This window comes from Pelodiscus sinensis, chromosome 1, assembly GCF_049634645.1.
Source record: "Pelodiscus sinensis isolate JC-2024 chromosome 1, ASM4963464v1, whole genome shotgun sequence".
Taxonomy (NCBI): domain Eukaryota; kingdom Metazoa; phylum Chordata; order Testudines; family Trionychidae; genus Pelodiscus; species Pelodiscus sinensis.
The window spans coordinates 109,026,496-109,049,370 of record NC_134711.1 but is presented as its reverse complement, the minus strand read 5'-3'; the positions used below and the strand labels follow the sequence as shown (position 1 = coordinate 109,049,370).

At 43.5% G+C, this 22,875-nt stretch overlaps 1 protein-coding gene across 1 annotated transcript in view; it reads left to right on the top strand.

Moving 5' to 3' along the window:
- The window catches only part of CACNA2D4 (calcium voltage-gated channel auxiliary subunit alpha2delta 4), a 169,428-nt gene that overhangs the window by 24,183 nt on the left and 122,370 nt on the right, over positions 1–22,875 (top strand). Inside the window, exons 6-17 of the mRNA XM_075941238.1 lie at positions 892–1,023; positions 2,305–2,365; positions 3,146–3,296; positions 5,449–5,523; positions 6,570–6,659; positions 13,135–13,248; positions 14,772–14,850; positions 16,047–16,180; positions 19,986–20,063; positions 20,477–20,557; positions 22,051–22,125; positions 22,540–22,626. Of these exons, the coding sequence (XP_075797353.1) occupies positions 892–1,023; positions 2,305–2,365; positions 3,146–3,296; positions 5,449–5,523; positions 6,570–6,659; positions 13,135–13,248; positions 14,772–14,850; positions 16,047–16,180; positions 19,986–20,063; positions 20,477–20,557; positions 22,051–22,125; positions 22,540–22,626 (1,157 nt within the window). The remainder of the gene's footprint in view (positions 1–891; positions 1,024–2,304; positions 2,366–3,145; positions 3,297–5,448; positions 5,524–6,569; positions 6,660–13,134; positions 13,249–14,771; positions 14,851–16,046; positions 16,181–19,985; positions 20,064–20,476; positions 20,558–22,050; positions 22,126–22,539; positions 22,627–22,875) is intronic.

Below are 22,875 nucleotides of genomic sequence, written 5' to 3'. Positions count from 1 at the left end.
TTTATTATAGAAAGAGGGTTTTGATCAAAGCTTCCCTTAGCCTATTGCTGCTGCTCTGTTTGGTCATCTCTGATGCTGGAATAGATACCATGACAACCTATCTCATGTCAGCCTCATGTCTCCTGTAAATCTTCAGAGTTAAACAGGCGTGAGGTCAGGGTTGAGGGATCAGAAGTCAGGCCTTGAGTGTGAAGTGAAGACAGAGGAATGGAATGAAAAAATGGGAGAAATGTAAAAAAAAATAGAGTGATAGGAGAAAGACGAAGTGGTTTTAAATCTAAAAGCTTGTCCACACTGGGTAATTGAATCATGCTAGCACATGATTGGGGGAGTCCTGATAACTAGTATGCAGGGTAAAACACTCACTATAAGCAGGGAATGAAATGCTTAACATTGTTTCACTGGTTGGGCTACCACAGCTTGCTGCTATGATGCTATAACACAACAGTCCCTGTCTATCCTGAGGGCTATATTGTATGTAACCTTGCCTTAATTACTATAACCCCTCAGGATCCTGTTCTAATTTGACATAATCTCCCAGGGTAGACAAACCCCAAAAGAGGAAGGGAGATGATGTGCGACCAAGCAGAGGGAATTTGTGTTTGCTTGTGGTGACTTATATTCCAGGATTTCCATGAACAGTGCAGACAATTCCTTTTCCAACGTTTGCTCAATAGGATAGTTGTCATCCTGTAGGGAGCGGCTATAGTGAGGAATACATGCTGTAATTGTATTCAGACCATTCAGAATCATTGTACGGATGGGTGCCACACACTCTGGATCTTCTCTTTGTTCTCACAACTCTCCTCTCTACTGTGCTCCCTGCCCCTCTCCCCCTTGAAACCTTCCTTCCCGTCTACCTATGTTTCCTGGCTCCGCCCTTCCCCACAGACCCTGCCATACTGAATGGAGTTTACATGTCAGAAGCCTTGAATCCTATTTTTGTGGACAATTTCCAAAGAGACCCAACACTGACCTGGCAATACTTTGGCAGCTCCACAGGATTCTTCAGACTTTATCCAGGTAAAGATGCTCAGACATTCTCAGCCCTTTCTCTGAAAATCAGGTCAAAACATTGAATATGCCAGGGAAGGGAGTATATTTATACAGAATCTATTCTGGGAACCCTGGAGATAGTGGGATCTCTGCCGTCCATTGTAGAATAGTATGAATTACACTTGTAAGTATGGATTACGCTTGGGTCTGGGGTTGGATTCCCCAAAAGGGAGGCAATTTGGAAATAACCAACAATCACAGGTTGCCTGAGCTGATTGAACTGGGATGGTGCTTACAAAAATCACATTCCGCTAAAAGAGTAACACTGGTGGCAGTAGAGGACTCTCATTCTCTAGCTACTAGCTAGCATGGTGGAGGGGATGCACAGCCAGGGTGCTGCACCTGTGATATCAAAAATTTTCTGCTTGCCTGTATGGTCTTCAGGTGGATTGTCTGCTTAGTGCCATCTGCCCTCACAAAACCATGACAAAGCCATTGGTACTCAATCCGGGCCACACACCTATCCCTCCTACTTTTTAAGGTCCTCAGCTCTTCTGCAAGAAAAAAGATACAATGTTGCCAACCTCAAGAGGTCACATATCACTCGGACTCCCAAAAACCAGGAGATTGGCGCCAATATTTTTTCCAAAAAAAGATTATATTGTGGTTTTGGTCTGCCTTTTGATTTTTTTTAAACTCCCCGCTCCCATCACTACCAGGTCAAGGGCAGGAGCTCTCATTCCCACATCTGCCCAGCCTTTAATTTTGCCCTGGTCCAGTCCTGCTCTATTCATTGTGGGATTCTTCATGCACTCTCCCAGGCCAGCAGGGTGGACTCTGCTACAGAATCCTCTCTCCCCCTTTCACACTGATAGGAGACAGTGAGCTACCCTGAACCCAGCCAAATTCATGTCACTCACCAAAAAAAATCACAAGAGTCAGCAACGCTGCAGATATTGGAAAAGGCTGCGCACTAATGGCATAAAGGTGGCAGTAAATGCACCCGCCCCCTCCCTGAGTTTTAAACATCTCTGGGAGGTTCAGACCTAGCCCAGTAAAAATCAATCAATACATTCAGGGTGATATGTGAAGGCAAGAAATTAGAATTAGGAAAGCTTTGTGTGTGTATTTAACTGCTGCTAAAACTGCTGGAGCTCTGCTAATGGCTGTGGGAGTCACACGACTCTGTAAATGAAAACAGGGAGGTCCCAGAGCTAAGGGGTATTTGAAAGTCTGGTGCCTGCAGGCACGGAGGCCTGTTTTCCTGAGTGCTTAAACCACTGAGTTCTTCCTTTGCTGCTCTTTCAGGGATAAAGTTGATGCCAGATGAGAATGGAGTCATCTCCTTTGACTGCAGGAATAGAGGCTGGTGAGAGATTAGGCCCTATCACCTTTTTCTGTCTTTCTTGCTCTCTTTTTCTCCTCTTCTTTTGGAACTTTGATTTACTCTTGTCCTTAGTTTTGTCCCCCTCCTTCCTAGTGTGGGTTAGAGAGATCTGACTGGAGCGTGCAGTGACATCGCAATCTAGTGTCCCCAGTGAGGAGTCTAATCCCAGAGCCTTTCTTGCACACTGCTTTTGGGAGAGAAAGTGGATAGAGAACCCAGTGTTTATACGATCACATTGTATCATACTGGGTTAGAGAGTGATGTCCATCCCCCTCTAACATCCCTTTCTCCATCTTGGGGTCTGATGTCTCATATGGACTCACCATCAGTCACTCCCTGCTTTATCCCTCCCCCCTTGCTTTATGAGACTGCAGCTAATGGGATGGGACTGTACAGAGTCCATCAATGCCACTCTTTCAATCAGGCATCTCAGGAGTCACTGTTCCCTCTGTCAGCTATGTCTGAGCGTAGCACCTCTGCAGCACTTCCAGCCTTTGCCAGCCCAATAAATAAGAAGCCAGGTCCAGGGGGAGCACTACTGTTAAACAGCAGGACAGCCCAGTCATGTCTCCATGAGCGGTATGTGCTGCATGAGATTAAGGGTACATTCCCTAGCCTGCCATTGCCAGGCAGCTGCTCCGGACATGTCTCTTATCTTGGGTCTAGAATCAAGGGCCTGATGTAGCCAATGATAGGCCCAGAATTCAGCCTTCCCTGATGCTTCTGTTGCACCAGCTTCTCTTCTCTCCCAAACCTTTAAAGGTACATCCAGGCAGCCACTTCGCCCAAGGACATTGTAATCGTGGTGGACATCAGTGGAAGCATGAAGGGTCTGCGGATGACCATCGCCAAACACACCATCATCACTATTTTGGACACTTTGGGGGAAAATGACTTTGTCAATATTATTGCAGTAAGTGTATCCCAGTCCAAATATAAAACAATTCATCCTGTCAATCCTCCCTGTCTTTCACCTCCACTAGCAAACCATTTGCAATAATATCTACTAAATAATATCTACTAAAGTCCCAGAGTTAGATGGAAATGGGAAATAAAAACGAATCAGCTATGATAAGTCAGCTATGACAAATCAGCTCCGGCAAGTACTTTGGCAAGTGACCAGCAGGGTAGATGCTAATTCCTCATTCACCCTGTGTTTGACAGTCAGACCTTGTTTGTTCCTTTGCCTAATTTTATTCATTTTCTTATTGAGACAAAACTTTAGAAACTATGCAAGATCACAGTCTGCAACTATTTCACCTTGATCAGTGACCCTTTCATATTTCACAGACTAAACCCAGAGAGACTGAGGCAGTACCAGGATGGAGGCACTTAGTTCTTCAGAAAGTGATGGTGTTATTTTGATTTATAGAATCACAGAATCATAAACCAGGAAGGGACCTTGAAAGATCATCAAGTCCAGTCCCGTGCCCTCACAGCAAGACCAACCACTATCTAGATCATCCATGATAGATGTCTATCTAACTTGCCCTTAAATATCTCCAATAATGAAGATTCCACAACCTCCCTAGATTGAGTCAGTAATACTCCAGCCTGGTGCTAAGAGACATTGTGCTTCTGATGCTGCCATCTTTTGTGTGAGATGTATACACAAAATCCTGGCTGCTTATGGTCAAGAAAGAGAGCACTTTTCTGAAGAGTAGTGATACTAACTTTTTTATATCCTGACTGGATCACTATAATACAGTAATCTCTGTGCTGATTTCCCATTGAACAGAATCCAGTGTAAGGTCACTCTCCTAATTTTAAAAACCCTTTCATGGAATTAGGCCTAACAAGCCAAAAGATCCTTTCTCATCCTTTGTGACCATGGCCTCCCATGACACCACTGGAACAATAAGACCATTGACCAATAGACTGGTGGCTTGTGACCACAGAAGAGAGAACTAGTGCAGGACCAACACTGTGGAACTCAACGCCAGAGAAGAAGAATTGCTAACCACTTCTCTTTCACAAGTAAATGCAAACCCCACCTTCCTGCCCAAGATTTCAATAATTGTGCCCTTATTCCTACAGATTTATGGGAACAAAACACCAAAATTTCTAACCCTGACTCCTACTGGTAAAGAAGGAAGTGAGAGCTCATTGCTATCTGTTTAGGTTGCTACGCTATTCCATTGATGGGAGCCACATAAGTACCTGGAGGGGTAGATAGAGAAGTGAGCAGTGTTGATTCAGGAACAAAGGGAAATCATACCATGCTCAGCGATGGGGGGGTGTTATATGTTAGTTTTTTTAATTTAATATGTATCCCCTTGTGTGTATTGTAATTGAGAATTTAATTGCTGATGTAAGTTAATCTATTGCACAGCTATTAGAGCAGTGCTGGCCAACCCGGGGCCCGAAGGCTGTATGCAGCCCGGTGGGGTTCTATGTGTGGCCCACAAGATATTTTGTTTACTCTTGCCCATGCACAGAGTTGCCAGATTTTGCTGGTTTTTGTCTCCGTAGTTTTTTTTCCTAGCGGTATTACAAACGTGACATGCATTTAAAGCAAGAGCACGTGAAATGAGGTGTGTGCTGATTGCACACAACCCTGTGAGAGCCATATGCTCTCTCTGCATCTAATCAAAGCACTGCTACAATTCAATTGGCAAACCTCACAAATTCTAGGTATTCAAGCGCAGTTAGTAAAACTGCCCTCTCCCAGGAGATCATCTTCGTTATAACAATCTTGCGGCCCACTGGGATGAAGAAAGGGCATTCAGGTGGCCTACTCACTAGTCTAGGTTGCCCCTCACTGTGTTAGAGTGAAAAGACTGTGGGAACTCTGTTTATAAAATAGTATTAATCCTGCACCTATGGGTGTGCCTGGATTTAATGTGGCAACCTGCTACAATATATTTAATGCATTAATTAGGCAGGATTTTAAAAACTGTTATGTGTCTAGAGTACAAAATTTGCACAATAAAATTCTAAATATCTAAATAAAACAGTATGACTGATACCGATGCTGTTTCTATCCCTATAAATGTCCTCTTACAAATCTTACTTTCAAGAGATTCCTTTTACCACTAACTTGTTTTTTAATTTTCTCTTTTCAGTACAATGATTATGTTCATTATGTTGAACCCTGTTTTAAGGGCATCCTGGTCCAAGCAGACAGAGATAACAGAGAGGTGAGTGACAGACTCAGTGGTGTTAGGACAGCTCTCTTATTCTAGGTGGGTTAGTGGGACTGGGATGCTTTGGTAGGAAATTCCAAGGACAGGAAGCAACTGATGTCCCCAAAACAGGTGGATTTTCATTTCTGAAACCAAGATTCACTGGCTGCTCCGCATCTCCCTGGATACGCAAAGCAGCTGTAAATTCAGTGCAACTGGCTGGTTAAATCGAGTTTATAACAGATTTGTGTCTCTGGAGCAGCTCAACCTAGGCAGAACATCCCAGTCAATCTTTCCCGTCCCTGTCACAAGAAACAAAAGCACATAACTCTCACGAGCACTCTGTCTGCTGTTTCTAAAAGCTCCAACCTTCCGTCCACATTCTTGGCCCTCAGAAAGGTAGGAAGTCAGCCCTTTGCCAGTAAATGTCTGGTCACTAGTGAATGCTGCAGTCTAGGTTCCCCCTTTCATAGGGCCCTCTTTCAACATGCTTTTCTGATAGCCGCTCTTCTAATCTGGGAGTGATGAGCAGCTGCAACCCTAAGGTGGTCATTGTGCATCTGACTGCTGCAAGATGCACCTCCCTCCTGGCTAGGATGTATTTTTAGTTCTGGTTATATCTCCTCTGTTTCTGTGTCTCAGTCTTGTGGAGGTGGCTCAGACTCACATTGTCCCCAGAGTCCACAGTTAACATGATCAGAACTTTTCCCTCCACATTTCTTCCCAAAAGCGACTATGTTTCATCCTCAGCAACGGATAAATCTCCAAAGAGAGGTGGCTTCTATTTCAGGCAGTTATTTATGAATGTGCTGTGCAGCAGCCCATAGTACATCACATATGTGAACATAGATGCCCATGACAGAACTGTTATTGGAGGAGTCTATTAATTTTCACATCAGTAGTCTCCATAGTTGAAGATTGCCCAGCCATCTAGAGTAATCGTGTGCCCTGGAATAGTGTTTCTTTGACTCTGTGTTACCCTTCTTTCCCCTGTCCTAAGAATTCTGCCTCCCTGCTAGCCACATCTCAATATCTGCTGTGTGTTTCTCCCTTCATGCTAGCACTTTAAGCAGTTGGTGGATGAGCTGCAGGCGAAAGGGGTGGGGACCGTCAATAAGGCTGTGCTGGAATCCTTCAAAATCCTCAGGGAGGTAAGAGCATTTTGTGTCAAGGGGTTTACAGAGCATGCTCGCTCCTCCCTCCCCCCCCCCCCCCCCCCCCGCCCTTTCTCCCCATGGCACTGTGCAGCTGGCATCATGTCAGAGGGGAATTCTAGTGCGCTGACGTGAATGATTTCTGACAGGGCCAAAAGTTGCTGATGAGCCTGTTGGCTGTGACTATGACATGGATGGTGATGGGGATGAAGATGAACTTGGGCAATCTGGCTCTAGGGAGCTGTTTGTGGATTAATTGTTTTTAAATGCTCAAACCCATTCTTGTGCCTGAGGAGGAAAGGTAATAAAAGGGGCATAGCCATGGCAAAGGAACGTTGGTAGCAGACAGGGCATAGAGCCATTCGCTATAAATAATCACCTGTCCACAGGGAAAGGTGACCCCATAGATCAGTGCCTTGAATTTTCCGTAATTAGGTCCCTCGGTGCTGATGCTCAATTCATTCCATTTAATCAGAGCCTGTTACTTCATATTTCAGTGCTGAGCCAATTACTCAGGCCTGAATGCAAGCAATAGATTGATTGCTAGCCAAGTGACAGGAGGGGGGACAGAGACAGTCTTCTGAGGAAAAAAAAAAAGGCTTGAGAGAACATCCTTGCTCCGACTGTAATCACGGAGCCAAATTCAGTTACTCAGGCAAAAACCTCTCTGTGACTCATATGGGAACAGAGTTAGGCCAAGCCCAAGTGTCACTGAAAATCTCATCCTTATTTTCTCCAGCTATCGCATCTCATATTGTCTGGGAGACTAATAGGGTCGAGTTCAGACCTCATGTCCACCAGTGTTAACCAGGAATGTTTCCAGGTCTGCCAACAGCAGGTAGCAAAGGGGGCAACTGCCCCAGAGCCTGGTGATACAAAAGGGCCCGGAGCTCCTGGCTTCTGGTGCCACTACTGCAGCAGCGGTAGCAGCTGGAGCTCCAGACCCTTTAAATGGATGTCGGAGCCCCACAAGGTGCATTCTGGGCAGCAGTGGGGCTGCCTTGGGGAGTCACGGTTCTCTCCAACCGGTGCTGAGCGCTGCATAGCTCCAACCCTACCTCTTCTGCCTGAGGCCCCTCCCAGGGTGCAGAGCAAGGCCCCCAGCCTTGCTCAGGGGCCCAGTGAGGCTGTCATTCCCCACGGAGAAATTCTACTGACATCAGTAGAGTTTCACCAGTGAGAGCATACCCTCAATCCGGCCTGTTGTGCTGTTGAATCCATGACCGTATCAAATAGCATATAGAAGCCCACAGTGCAGATTGTGATACAGAGGAATACACTGAAGAAGCTAGTAGTGCTCGTGGTTTCAGTAGGTGTGCGTGTGGCAGTGTTGCTAGCAAATCTAATGATAATGTTGATATGATGCTGCTGGATGTAGTGACAAAATGTCACCACAGAGAGGATAATATAAATGACAAGATGATAGCTATCATTCTGATAATGAAGGGTATTAGTGAGCATTGGTAAATGTCACTGTGATTAAGGTATTAGATTGTTTTTACTTCTCAGTTTATTTTTGTATTTAATTTTCCAAAGATCAATACAGTGATTCATATGGAAAATACCACACGTAAAGTAAAACTGTGAGACTTAGCTAAGGTGTTCCAGTCACCTACTATGCCCACGACAGTCATGCAGGACTCATTACATTATGTGAGCAATTGAGATCTCAGTAGTCATGACACAAAAGCATGACTCAGCTTTGTTCCTTAGGGATTGTTTTGAAGGAAATTTAAAAAAGAGAGAAAGTGCCAAGTCCCAGTGAAACCCAATCTCCTAAGTGCACCTGCAGCCCTACAGAATTACTCAGGATGCAGAGTTCTCTGTAAGCCGTGCACTTGTGCAGCTACTCAGGAGACATTCAGATGCCGCCCAGCTGATTAGCAGAGCGCCCTCAGCTAGGTTTGTGGTGCACTTCTGCACATGACTCAGTGAACATAAAATTATTCCACACGTGGATGGAAAAGATTGGAGGGAACGTTGATTGACATGCTTGGGGATGATAAAAATGATGCGATGTAAATGTGATGTAAATATGATGGCGAGGTTAACAGTACCATGTACTAGAGGTGTTGGGATATTTGGCTTGATTTTCTACTCACTGGTTTTGCACCATTATAATCCTATTGGCTATAGTCGAGCTGATCCTGATTCACGCTATAGTGCAAGTGTGATCAGAATCCTGCCCTGCAATAGGATTGTTGGTTATGGTCATTGCTGAGATGATATGGTGGGGTATTGATGCGAATTGTGGTTAGAGCTGTTGTGTGAAAATAGTAATCTGGTGTCATTCTGATGCAGATAATGATATGATGGCAATTACAACATGATGCTTTATGGGAAGAGGAGGATCTAAAAGATTAGGGAAGCAGTAGTGATTTAATCCTAAAATCATTATCTCGGAATTACACATCATTAAAGACAAAGAGTCAGCTCCTCTGTTGAGGTAAATTAGTATATTGAAATTACTGATTTACAACAGAAGAGCATCTGACTCCAAGTGTCTTGTGTGTCCACAAGGCTCTATAATGAGAGTGATTACAAATTGCCAGGGGAGGTTTTGCTCCTTAGCATGGTTGTTTTTAAAATTATAGGTTTTCCATTCCAGTTGAGATCCATTCAATAAAACATCATGAGTCTGGGGTTGCAGAAAAGGCAGAATTGTTCCCAAAATTCTGGGGCAGCTGGGGTTTACTTTGGAATAGTGTAGGTTCAGGAGAAATCCTCAAGAAGTCACTTATACCAAACTGACAGCCTTGGACTGCCGGAGTGGCACAAAGAGCCTGAAGAAAGACTCAGAACCTGGCCTGAATAGGGAAGACCTGTCTGTATCTTAAGCTCCTCAGCCAAGGTTTTCAAAACTAGCTGGTGATCTTTCCTTTTTTAGCCTCAATTTTTGGTGAGCCCTCAGCCTCTGAAAATTAGACCCTTTCAAAATGTCTCACACTAAGTACTCAAAAGTCAAGGCTTGTCACCAGTCACTTTTGACAGTCTTGGTCATTTCTTCTTGCTGACTGAGAATAATGGATACTTTGGGCAGAAAAAAGGAAACTGAGGCTATGCCTATACTTGCGCACCTTACAGCTATGGCTGTGCCACTGCCACAAACAGTGCAGCCATTCTTTGTTGCCCCCAACAAGGAAGACTGGAGAGCGGCTCCCACCAACAAAGCGCTGTCCACAGTGACACTTTTTATCATTAAACTTTTGTCATTCGGGGGGAGGGGTTTTGCATCGCCAAGAGTATGTCTATACTACATGTTTTTCCGAAAAAACTTCATTTACATCTACACTGCAATTGCATTCCTTTGGGAAAAAATTGAAAGAACAGAGGAGTTTTTCTGACATTGGTAAACCTCTTTCTACAAAGAAGAATGCCTTTTCTGAAAGAGCCCTTTTGGAAAAAGGGGTGTGTGGACGGGGACGAGGGAGTTCTTTTGAAAGAAGAGGAAAGAGGAAAAAGCACAGGTGCCCTGGTGGCCACTCCATCCATAGCAATCACAGCTTAAATGCAAGATAGCATCCATTCAGTGTGAACACTATCTTTTGAAAAAGCAGATTGCTTTTTCGATGTGCTTTGGCAGTGTGGGCGCATTCTTTCAGAAGAAGTTTTTTCAGAAGATCTCTTCCGGAAAAGCTTTTTTCCGAAAGAAACCTGCAGTCTAGACATAGCCTGAGTGACAAAAGTTTTCATGATGAAAGTGCAATGTAGATATGGCCTGGGTGTCAGGACTCCTTGGTTCTATTCCTAGCACTTTCACTGATTCTTTGTAACCTTAGCTGTGTCATTTGAATATTCTCTGCTTTGATTTACCCTTATGTAAATTGGGTATAATATTAATTTGCTTCACAGAGTTGATGTAAGGCTTAGTTAAATATCATAAATCCTGGAGTGTAAGGTGCTGTGTAAGTGCCAGATAGTATTGCTGACCTGTGAGGAAATATTTATCTCTCCTAAGCCTCCTGTTCTCTTTAATGGAGATACCTTGCCCAGTACTCTTAATCTTTCCATACAGGACTTATTTCTCTAAACTTTTTATCCTGCCTGTTGCTCTTTCCTGAACTGCCTCTTGTTTAAAAGCTTCAGGGGGTAGCCAAATTAGTCTGTACAGGATAAACTTTAAAAACAACAAATAGTCTAGTAGCACTTTAAAGACTAACAAGATGGTTTATTAAGTGATGGGTCTGGCCCACAAAAGCCCATCACCTAATAAACCATATTGTTAGTCTTTAAAGTGCTATATAGTTCTTTCTTTTGTTTTAACTAGACCAGACTAACACGGCTACATCTCTATCACTATAAAACATGTAGATGGTATCATGAGCTTTCGTGGGCACAGCCAACTTCTTGAGGTGACTAGAGTGTTGGATGTCTAGAACTAAAATAAATAGGGGAGGAGGGAAGAAAAGAATGAAAAAATGGGAGAGGGAGGAGAAGAGGTAGCGGGTATAAAAATATCATGGAGAAAGCCGAGCTGGAATGTAACAGGAAAAACAAATAGTCTATAAACGCTTAAAGACTGGATAGTCAAAAGAGGTTTCTCTGAATGGTGCTCCAAATTGAGCAAAGTGTTCCAGTTAAGGCCAACCAGAGCAGAATAATTACCTTGAGTGTCTTACACATAATACACCTCTTAACACATCCCAGTAGAACAGTTACCTTTCTTTCAACGATCTCACATTGTTAATTTATAGCCAATTGAGCTGTCCCTGTGGTTTGCTTTCCTAGCTACAATTCAGTCTCTGTGTTAACAGATCATTTTCTCTTCCTCTGTATGTGCCCCCATGGCTATTCCTTCCTATGTAAACTAATTTATATTTCTTTTCATATGAATCTAATAGGATCAGACACTTAAAGTATGTCTGCATAGCAAAAATAAATCCCATGGCAGCATGTCCCAGAGCATGGGTCTAGACACTCAGGCTAATGCTACGGTGCTAAAAATAGTTGTGTAGTGTTTCAGGCTTGGCCTAGAACTTAGGCTCTGAAACCTACCCTCCTTGCCAGGCTCGCACCCAAGCCCCAAAATCTACACGTCTATATTTAGTACCATATCACAAGGCCTCCATGAGCCCAAATCTCTAGATCTGGGCCTTGACATTTGCTGCCATTGGGTCTTTCTGTTGTGTGGACATGCCCTTAGACTCTGCGAATCCTATGGCTCCTGGCGGCACTGATACTTAGAAGCCGCCCAAAGAAAATGGGGAATACCAAAGGTTGCTTTCCTGATCTTGGAAAAGGTATAAGCTGCCCATGGAAAACGAGGTTAGGTGGGAGCTACTGAACACATTTGCTAACACTGACCTAACCCTGAGCTCTTTTCCTAATCTAGAGAAGTCCTTAGTCTCTCAGAACCAGTTTTTCAAGTGGTGGCTATGGGCTGAGTGCTTTGACAGTTAAAAAGGTTTTCCAGAATTTGTTGTTATATCCAGTGTTTCTTACAAAATGTGCTTATTATCCTGTGCTTTTGGCTTATCACACTAGATTACCCCCTGAGCCACAAAGTAATGTATACTAGATCCACTCAAGATTGCATGCACTGCTTACTTTTCTGTTCCACCCACAACTATGAAGACACACACAACAGCAGTTTGTGTTCCCCATCCTCAGGTTAATTGTCTAGAAAGGGGAAGCAGGTTTTACAGGGATGTTATTTAAACAGGCTTTCAAAAGTTTATCTTCCTGGCTAAGCAGGCATTTTCCCAGCCTGCCCTTTGGGAACACCCTCAACACCTCTTTGTCTCCATATGAAATATAGCTTGTAGACTTTCTTACCATAATTATGCTCCATATTAAATATCATTTATTGACATATATCACACCCTCTGTCATGCTCAGTGTACAGCCTTTCTATTTGGTTTGCCTGGAATCTCCATCACTGGAGATATTTAAGAGCAGATTGGACATACACTTGTCAGGGATGATCTAGATGGTGGTTGGTCCTGCTGTAAGGGCAGGGGACTGGACTTGATGACCTCTTGAGGTCCCTTCCAGTTCTATGATTCTGCCCTCCTTTTTTCCCTTATCAGAGTGATTGGCTATGCCACTCACTTTCATTTCATTCAGAGCTGTGCAAAGTGAGTGCCAATGGCTACCCAATCAGGATGGTAATGTTTTACACCCACTCCAGGCCTGCGTATTACAAGAGTTCATGGCAACACACAGTACAGGGCAGTAGGCAACAAGGCCCATTGTACCCAGCTCTTCTTTTTTTTTTCTTGTTATTTTAAATTTTGCAATGCACCCGAGTATAGCATATGACGAGTGGCAGTGTACTGTGTACATGAAAAATATACAGAGCACCAAGCTCAGGCCTCACTTGGGGAAAACACTCTATAAAGTCATTGGGATTTTTTCCTGGGTAAGAATTCAGTGGAGAGTTCAGGGCCTGGCCTTTTATAAATAAACGCACAGCAGTAGGAATGGTGGCAACACTGAGGATACTAATGCTGCTGTACCTCTCCCTTTGTAGTTCCGAGAGGCTGGGCAAGGAGGCCTGTGTAACCAAGCCATCATGCTGATCACAGACGGAGCTGTGGAGGATTATCAATCTGTGTTTGAAAAGTACAACAGGCCTGACCGTAAGGTTTGTCTCAAAAGGGATGGATTGAGGGGGAGAGGGAGTAGAGGGAAAGTGACCATCCCAGCATGGAGCGAGTAGAAAGCAATGTACCACATGCCCAAATATATGTACTCACATACCCAAACCTCCACATGCTCCCTACTGTAAATACAACACAAAGCAACTAGACAATAGGTTGGGGAGGGTATTAAAAGTGCTGTGATTTTTAAAGGGACACCGGCAGCTCAAGTTTGGTCCAAATGTGTGAGTGTCTGTGTGGGAGGAGAGAGGAGGTTTTTTTTAAAAAAATCAAAAGATAAAGACAATAGAAACGTTCTCCTGGCTTACAAGAGCCAAAAAAAAAGAGCCACGAGCCACCATCAACAAATACAAAACTCAGCCAACCTCCAAACTGAAACATGTTTTATTATCAGATCAATAAATGAACATTTCAATCGAGTATTTGCAATAGAACTGAATGGAAAAGGTTGGGACCTGACCTGCAGACATTTTTGAGATGTCCATATAGTGTCCTGTTATACATAGGGATGGAGCCAAGACTTCCAAGAAAAAAGAGACAGATACCAACTCACTCAAGAATAGTCAATATTCTTCTGGTTAGGGCACTCACCTGGGTGTAGGAGATGCTCTGTCTGATTCAGGCAGATACATGTAGCTGGATATCCCAGAGAACCTGAGAAACCTTTCTTGAGGAAAGTTCACCAGAAATGGAACATTCCCATGCAAAGTTTCAGTTCAATCTAATCAGCTTTTTCTGACAAAAATCTGTCTTGTCAAAAAATTCCCAACCGGCTCCATTTGCAACTCAGCCGTTATAACCTGGTACTTGAATCAGAACCAGAAACTGAAAAAGAATAAGAATTATTTCTAAGCCAAAGTGACTCAGTTGTTTTCCTTGCTCAAGCTAAAAGAAATGTGCAACAGAATCAAATAGCAGAAAGAACAAAAAGCAAATTGGATTTTTAATGTTGTTTCATTTCCCATAAGCTAAACTGTTATTGGTCACATGGCTGAGAACACTCTGAAAACAGATGGGTTTTTACCAGATAGTATCCCATGAATTGTTTTATGTGACTAAATATTTCCATGCATAAAGAATTTTTATGAGTGGGAAGCTACCTGCATATGGCTCTGTCTGCTACTGTGAAATTAAACAGAATTCTTGCTTCTGGCTTGTTAATCAAACCTTCTCTCTGCAGCTGCTCCCAAAACCCATCCAGTACGTACCAGCTCGGTGTTTAAGAGTTCTTCTCTCAAAATGATCACCCTCCATGTATTACATCTTGGCTGGCTGGGTTAATTATGATTGATAATGTTCTCATGGTACAAGAAAATAATATATCTGTGTAAAGACAAGGTCCTTATTTCTCCACTGTCCTGCAGTGTAGTCATTTACACTTCTGTAACGTCAACCCCGTACCATTCTGATTTGGTAGCATGTTCCGCTTCTTTTTGGCTGACTTGGCACTATTGCAAATGGGAGATAATTTCTGCATAATTCTTACATCTGTATTCTTGTTGCACAGGTCCGGGTTTTCACGTATCTCATTGGAAGGGAAGTCACTTTTGCAGAAAATGTGAAGTGGATAGCTTGCAACAACAAAGGTGATGTCTCTGAATAATTAGCCCACTGTGCACATTGCATGCAGACTGCAACCATGCGTTCTGGGACTGAGAGCTCTTTAGAGCTCATATACTTAAGTTCGTGCTTAGTTAGCACTTGGAAGGGAGATTTCCAATGAAAACTCAGGTGCTGCAAGGAGCGCTTTGGTGCTTCATTGAGGCTCCTTCTTGTTCAGTGTTAAGCCAACTCCCTATCATGGCGTTAAGCAGCACTGTCTCACTGGACATGTTATCTTTTGGTTGAGTGAGAAAACTGTCATCTTTTCCTTTAAAGATTTCATAGCCCTTTTCACAAGAGTAGAAGGTGAATCCCAGAGTCCTGGAGAAATGGCATCATGGCTCCCTAGAATTCTGCCATTGGTTCATTTGGACTCTAGTGTTCCTCACTATCCCTACCTTAAAACTGTGAGGTGCTATTGCTGGTCCAGAATGGCTGCCACCTTACACCCCAAAGTAGGGCTGAATGATTCCTTCCCATATAAGCCAGTAAACCACTTCCTTACACAGATGCACAATGGGGTTGGGATCCATGAGCCGGTTCCAAACATAATATATATGGTTAATGCAGGCACTGCACATAGGTAGCACTACCAGTGGGTGATAGTCTTTTGAACTGGGGAGAAAAGGAAAGGGATGAAGGTGGATGCACTGCTAGCTCTGGGGGAATTAATAATTTCACCTCTCTTTGTATCCAAACTGTCTATACACAGATTGTGAAATGCTTATAGATATGTGGTGTTTAGATGATTGCCAGTAAATAATTCTTTGTTTATGCATTGTGGATGGTCTGAATTCAAAATTTTTATTGGTTGGCTTCACAAGTGATGTGATATTGTTTCTGTTCCCTGACAAGATGATTTATGAAACTGACAAAAAATTCAGATTTCAATTGAATACTCAAATATAAAATTTGCAGTATGCTGGTTAGTTAGGTTGATTAGTTATATAATTTGAAAGGTGCTTTTGATGAAATAGTCAAGCATTTGAGTTTAAAAATATATTTTCTGTGACTATTCTCACTTCTCATATTTATACCCTTGCTTATTCACAGAAAGCAAAGACCGAAGGGTCACAAATAGGTTTGAATGGACGCTTTGCTTTCTGAATTCAAATGAACATACCTGAATAATTGAGGAGAGGACTCTGGGAAAGTGACAGGTTTCTTTTTCTCCATTAAGGCTACTACACCCAGATCTCTACCCTGGCAGATGTTCAAGAGAACGTGATGGAATATCTGCATGTGCTCAGCCGTCCGATGGTCATCAACCATGATCACGACATCATATGGACAGAAGCCTACATGGACAGTGCGGTAAGGACTTTGAGATAAGATTCCAAATAGCAGACAGCAAGGATTAAGTGGTGGAAGGGGACTGGAGAAAGCAGAGTTATGACACCTGGATCTTTGGGAGGATCCTTCAGAAATAGGAACATACTGTAAAAGTGGGAGTCAGCTGATTTGTAGAATGTATGTGCTCTGCACCTGTTTAGACAGACAGTATTTCTTTCTCCTCAATCCTAGAATTGAATCATCTCTGCAGAGTCTCAGGACTCCTTCAGAGTATGCAGCCAGGAACCTAAGGCTAATCACAAATGCACAGCATGACCTATGTAGTGTTTCTTTTCTCCGTTAGCTCAGGATACTTTATAAAGGATTAGTCACAGGAAAGAGATTAGTTACAGCTCAGGATATGGGTCACAGAGATTCCTTTCCTCAGCTCGCACCAGGCTGTCACACAAGGAGATAGATCGCAGTTCAAGTGTCAAGCTTGTTCCTTTGCTCTCTGCACTAGCAAAATGTAGGATGATTACAGAGCAAGTGGGCTCAACTCTCGGGGTGAGGGAATCCTCCACAGCCACTGGAAGGGAATTTAATGTAGGTGTGCCCCACAACCTTCTAGTCTCCTTTGACATCCTCCCATTGCTGCTGCAGGCTGGATCCTCTCACTACTCCCACAGCGTTTCTTATGTGGCTGCTGCATTGTCTGTAATTCGAAAGGTGGTAGGCTTCTGGTAGCGGTAATGGCCTGAGAAGTTCTGGAGATAAGGATGCCACAGCAGTGTGCCTGTAAGATCAAGAGAGAGTGAAGAGAGAAACTAAGAGGAGTGGGATATGAATGACCTCTTCTTCCACCCTTCCTCAAGCAAATACAATTGCTTTCCTTAGTCATTTTCCTGACTTTTTGTTTTTGGGGTTTTTTTTGTTTGTTTGTTTTTATTTTTTGGCCTAGAAAGGGCAACCCACTTCCGCTTTTGGTGATCCTAGCACCTTCATGCAGGAGATTCTGGGTTTGATGTTTTCTTCCTCTATGAGCATTCTCCACTACAGCATAGGAGGAACAGTGCTTTCTCCAGAAGCTTCCCAGACACCACCTCTAATGAGGGTAGGTGCCCCTAGAAAAGAGCCTAATACACTCTGATGCCAAAGAGGTGTCAGAAGAGGGAAAGGTGTTGAGAGGGTTCAGACTGTGACCTAAGAAGTATGATCCAGAGCAATAGAGCAGGAAATCGAGCTGTTTAAAAAGGACAGATATTTAGTTCCCTCAATGCATTAACCTGTGTCCACTTTAGCAATGCTGGTTTTATTCCACTTTCAGGGCAGTAGGGAAAGAGAGTGAATAGTCCCCACATGGAACATACAGCCAAGTCAAAGAGTCTGATAGTGAAGATTACCACTCCTGACATAATTAAGTAAACAATCACAGTGTCCTTTTGCCTGACCTCTTTGCCATCTGATGGCATTTAAAGCGTCTTTCCCATCAAAAGGGCATTACTACAGCTTTCAAGAATGTGCCTGTTTCAAAGGCATGATGGTTAGTGGGTGGCAGCTATGTCCTGAGAAGGATCAGGTCTCAAGAGAAACCAGTTAGCTGAGATTTATGAGGTGAGTGAGAGAGGGGAAAAGTTAATATATTCTGTCATGGAAAAGTCCTTTAACAGGGATGCACCCAATAGGATTCTATGGACATTATTCTAAAAACCTGTGGAATTTCAAATAGAACGATCTCCTTTTTATAGAATTTCTAGAACCAACCTGTGGAATAGCTGTGCCTGCTCTAGAATTCTACAGGCCGATTTAAAATTCTATCGAAATTTGATTAATATTCCTATTACATTTGATAGAACTCTTCCAAAGGAATGACATATATAGGTTTTGCCTTCATACATGTTTGTGAGACACTGCTGGTTAAGACCCCAGAAAAGCTGACCCTCAAGTCTGTGCTGTGGTTGAACATGGAGGTATTCTTTGGGATGTACCTGATCTTTGGGGGCAACAAAGGAAATGTGTTTTCCAAGTATACTATGCCTGGAAGGCATTTGTGAGTCAGTAAGAGTGTGCTGAGCAAAATTATCCATAGCGCTCCTTGCTACACAACAAATTCCATAAGCTCTGGCTCTGGTATTTGGTAACAAGAGCTTAAAGTGATGTTTTGTCCACTGATGTCTTTCTTGTTTGTCTCATTTTTCTGCCTTGCATTTGTCTTCCTGTCCTGCTACTTTTCATGCTTTTCAACCACTCATGTATGCATTCATTCATTCATGTATCCATCCATGTCTCTTGCTAGCTGCCACAATCTGAGGAGGTAACCATCTGTCCTGTGTTGTGTGAGCATACCGCTTCCATTATGCCAGCTGGTGTGCTTCTGTGGTAGTTTGTCTAGTCACTGCTGAACTGTACATCCAGGAAGGGGAGGAAGCAGGAGCCCTGTGTATGTGTGTCAGGGTAACACTGGATGTACTGGCGAGCTGTGCTGTTGGATGGAAGTAGACAGGGAGTGCTGTGCTGTATAGTAGTTTAGTCTGTTGGATCATTTTTACATATGTAGAGTATGTCACTGTGAGATGCATGTGTTCTAGCCTAGCCCTAGCTATGCTCAGAATAAGAGCTAACCACCCAGATAGGAGGGCAGTAACAGAATGTTCTTAGCCCAGGAAGGCAGAATACCCAGCTTCAGTCTTTCACCAAGTTACTGGCTCCTTTATGGTTCCCAGCATGCACAGGGAGAGGACACATGACTTTGACCTTGTCAAAGGTTAGATGCTTATCTGGCCAAATGGGAGATAGAAGGGACTTGCTCCCTGTACCAAGGAAGGACAGTCATTTTCATAGCTAGGTATATCGGTGAGTCTCCTGTGCATGTATTTTCTGTATTCAGGCCCACCGATGGAGGTGGGAAGGCAAAGGGGACAGTTGCCCCGGGGCCGATGATTCTAAAGGTCACAGTAGCAGCATCAGTGGCAGGAGCCCCATGAGTTTTAGAATCGGAGCTGGAGCACCGGGCAGTGCACTGCAGAACTCCACATTGTGTGCTCTGGCACCCGGCTCTGAGGGCCAGCAGAGGGGACAGCATGCTTGCCGGGTGGCACTGAGGGCTAGGTACCTCAGCCCCATCCTCTGCGCTCAAAGCCCTGCTCCTGTGAGCTGACCCCACATGCACATTGCCCAGGGGCCCGGTAATCCTGTCAGCCCACCTATGTGTATATCATATGTTCCTTCCATATTCTGTGTGTTTTTAGAATGTCTTTCTCTCAGTGTACTTGGGGGCTCTCTGCTGTCATATTGCATGTATTTGTGCTGTGTCCGATATATATGTCTTTTGGATGTAGCTAAGCATGTTTTGTGTGTTCATACCATACTTTTGCCTCTGTCTTTGCAGTTTTTTAAGCAGTTGCACATGCCATAAGGGCATTTAAATATGCTCTGTGTATGTTCCTCAGTCTTTGCAGTTTCTTAAGCAGTTACACATGCAGTAAGGGCATTTACATATGCTCGGTGCATGTTCCTTTTTAGTCTGTGCTGCTTCTCATTCAATCAGCAAGTGTGAGTTTGGGATTTATTTATTCATGTGATTGGTGTGTCTGTGAGTTTTGCTCATGTCTCTGTTGCTTCTCACTTGTATGTGCACTTTGGTTGTGTGTAAGCATTTTTTGTGTGTATGAATGCCTCTCTCCTTGGCATTGACATAGCCTTGGGAAGATCAGACATGTGCCTTATATACAGCCTTTTTTTCTCTGATTACATTCAGCATTTGGTGCCCCTGGGAACTCTATTGCTTCTGATGGTGGCTCCTTACCCTATTATACTTGCTAACACACTGCTCTTTGTCCTGTGGCAGCTCTTTGCATCACAAGCTCAAAGTCTGCTGCTCATGACAACAGTAGCTATGCCGGTCTTCAGCAAAAAGAATGAAACGGTAAGTGGAGTGCTGTCCTGCAGTATCCTGAGTCTCCTTGGAAGTAGGACAGGTAAAAGGATGCTGAGGTGGTCTGCAGTCTTCTAAAGCCATTGGCTAATGATGATAGGCTTTGACAGTGACTCTAGCAAGCTGGTTGGCTCTTAATTGATCTCTATGGGATAATTTGTCCCTCCCTTGGAATATTTCTTCTTCCCAGTGTCACTGAAATCAGAAATTGCATCTTGTTTTCTCCCCCTCCTTTCCCGTCCCGCCCCCTTCTCCTCCCCAGCTTCAAATTCACAGACACCGCTCAAACCTGCCTGTTCACCGTGGAAGAGTGATGCAGAGGCATTTGCCCATGTTAGGTGAAGGCAGCCTGAGCATTATTACAGTATTTCATTTCTGAGAACAGTTTATCCTTTATTTTTAAGAGATCTCATGGCATTCTCTTGGGTGTTGTGGGCTCTGATGTTCCACTGAGGGAGCTACTGAAACTGGCTCCACGGTACAAGGTAAGACCCAAGCGAATGCAAACGGTCAGGCATCATACACAGCTAAATGCCCAGTCACTTGTCCGTAAGCATAATCCAATGAATAATCCATTACTGTGCATAGAGATGTAGACACTGCCATAAACTAGGGACCTTGGATCATGTGATTTCTTTATAGAAACTGAAGAATTATCATTCACCATGACAAACCAATAGGCTATTCTAGAAACAAAGAAACTGTTTTAGTGAGTTGGTAATAGGATTTAGAGGATTTTTTTTTTAAATCTTGATCACCTCCTTCAATGCATTCTAGGATAATAATTATCCAAGTTGTCGCCAGAGAATAACTCTTTGGTGGCCTTTCTAAAAAGAGTTGGCAGTTTCCATCCAGTTCCCAGTAGACTAAAACCACTGTCATAACTGGCACCATCCCATGAGCATCACTGTTGACACTCTGGCAGAAACAGAATTGACAGTTGAGACTGAACTATTTTGTCATGCCTTAGAGGGACTTTCTCCAAGCTAGTTTTGAGATTTGTTGGCAGGGAAGTATGCACTATTGCTATCTGTAATTTTGTGGAGAAAAGGGATTTCAGTCTCCAGACCTGTTAAGCCAGCCCATTTCACCAGCTCTGTGTTCCTTTTAAAATATGTTTTAAAAGAAAGTTGATCTAATTGGAAAAAAATAATTTTAATGAGGCTCTCTAAGGAAGGGCTATTGTCTGTGAGGCCTTTTATTCTTTGCTTCATTGGATTTGTGCTGAGAAATCTATGCCATTGGTCCCTCTAATGAGCCCATTGGGGTCACTTTGACAACAGTGGATGCTGGGTATTATCCCAAAAATCATGTGACTTAAGTTCTGAGTCCAAACTTTCACTTCCTATAAGTGTGACCAAACTAATGGTGAGCAGTCGCATGCACTAGAATCCCTAATGTCTGATTGATAATTACTCTCACAAATAACTCCTCCATCACTATCAAACAATTTACATCTGCATGGAAGTGTTAGAGGTACCAGTTTCCAATGGCTAATTCTTGTCTTCACAAGTGCAAATTATACCTGCGTTTTAAGAACTCCATGAATTGGCTCAAATATATACTATGATCTGATTAGTCACTCAGAGTTCCCCTGCAGTCTAAGTGCGACCTTGCGAAATTGCCTGATCTTGTTAGGCTATGGCACTTGTTAAGCAGTATTTGTACCTAACAATGCAGGATTTACCCCCAGTGCTGCCACACAATGCAGAATCCCTTTGTCAGAGAGTAGGTAGTCCTCTGAAGGAGCCAGGGGCCCAGCCTGTCCCTGACATGCTCCATAATGAGGAATGAGACAACTAGGGTTCACCTGAGAGAACTTAAGTCACTGAGTGACTGGAAGCCAGTTAGTTAACAGGGGAGGATACAAGGTGGGCCAATGGTGGGAGTTGGTGGGCCAATGGATACACTCCCCCCAACACAGAGCAGCAACTGAAGGGGAGACAGGGCTAATTATTGTGATGCCTTTTTCTAACAGTTGGGAGTCCATGGATATGCCTTTCTGAACACTAACAACGGTTACATCCTCTCGCACCCAGACCTCCGGCCTTTGGTAGGTGATTCTGATGCCCACAGTACTGGTGGGACTTAAATCTATGGGCTTTCAGAGAGACTAATGTATCTTGTGTTATTATTATACAACTAGCTAGGGCTAAGAGGCCATTATCATGGATTCCTGCTGTCTGTCAACTTTCATATGCACACAAACCAGCCCATATGGCTACCTGCAAGCCCACCTCGCCCATGCTAGTCTCTTGCTCTTGAAATGGCCTGGATCACATGCTAATGCTCACATCTTCAGACCTGGCCCAGATAGAGGAAATATAATGGACATAGGATAAGATGACATCAGCATCTAAATGCTCATTTGCCAGTCAATGAAAATATATATTTTATCAATGTAATACTGACTGTCTGACATGCAAGAGGGCTAGCCTCCATTTCCTGTTTCTTTCATAAACTCCAGTACAAAGAGGGAAAGAAGCTGAAGCCCAAACCAAACTACAACAGTGTGGACCTCTCTGAGGTGGAGTGGGAAGACCAAGATGAAATTGTGAGTATCAGAAAAGGATTGTAGCCCGTTCATGGCCCTTTCTTCTTAATTATTAGTGGGGGGGGGGGAGAATCCTTATGGTAGATTGTAGCAACTCCAGGTTTCTTCTGCCAGAGGCTGATCATTATTATAGAGAGTTAGTCTGTACAGAGAGCAGCATCCCCTTTCCATTCCCATACAGAATGATTTGTCATCTCCTCTGTGGGTACATCTGCACTGAATTTGAAGGTCTGATTGTGGCAGGTGTAG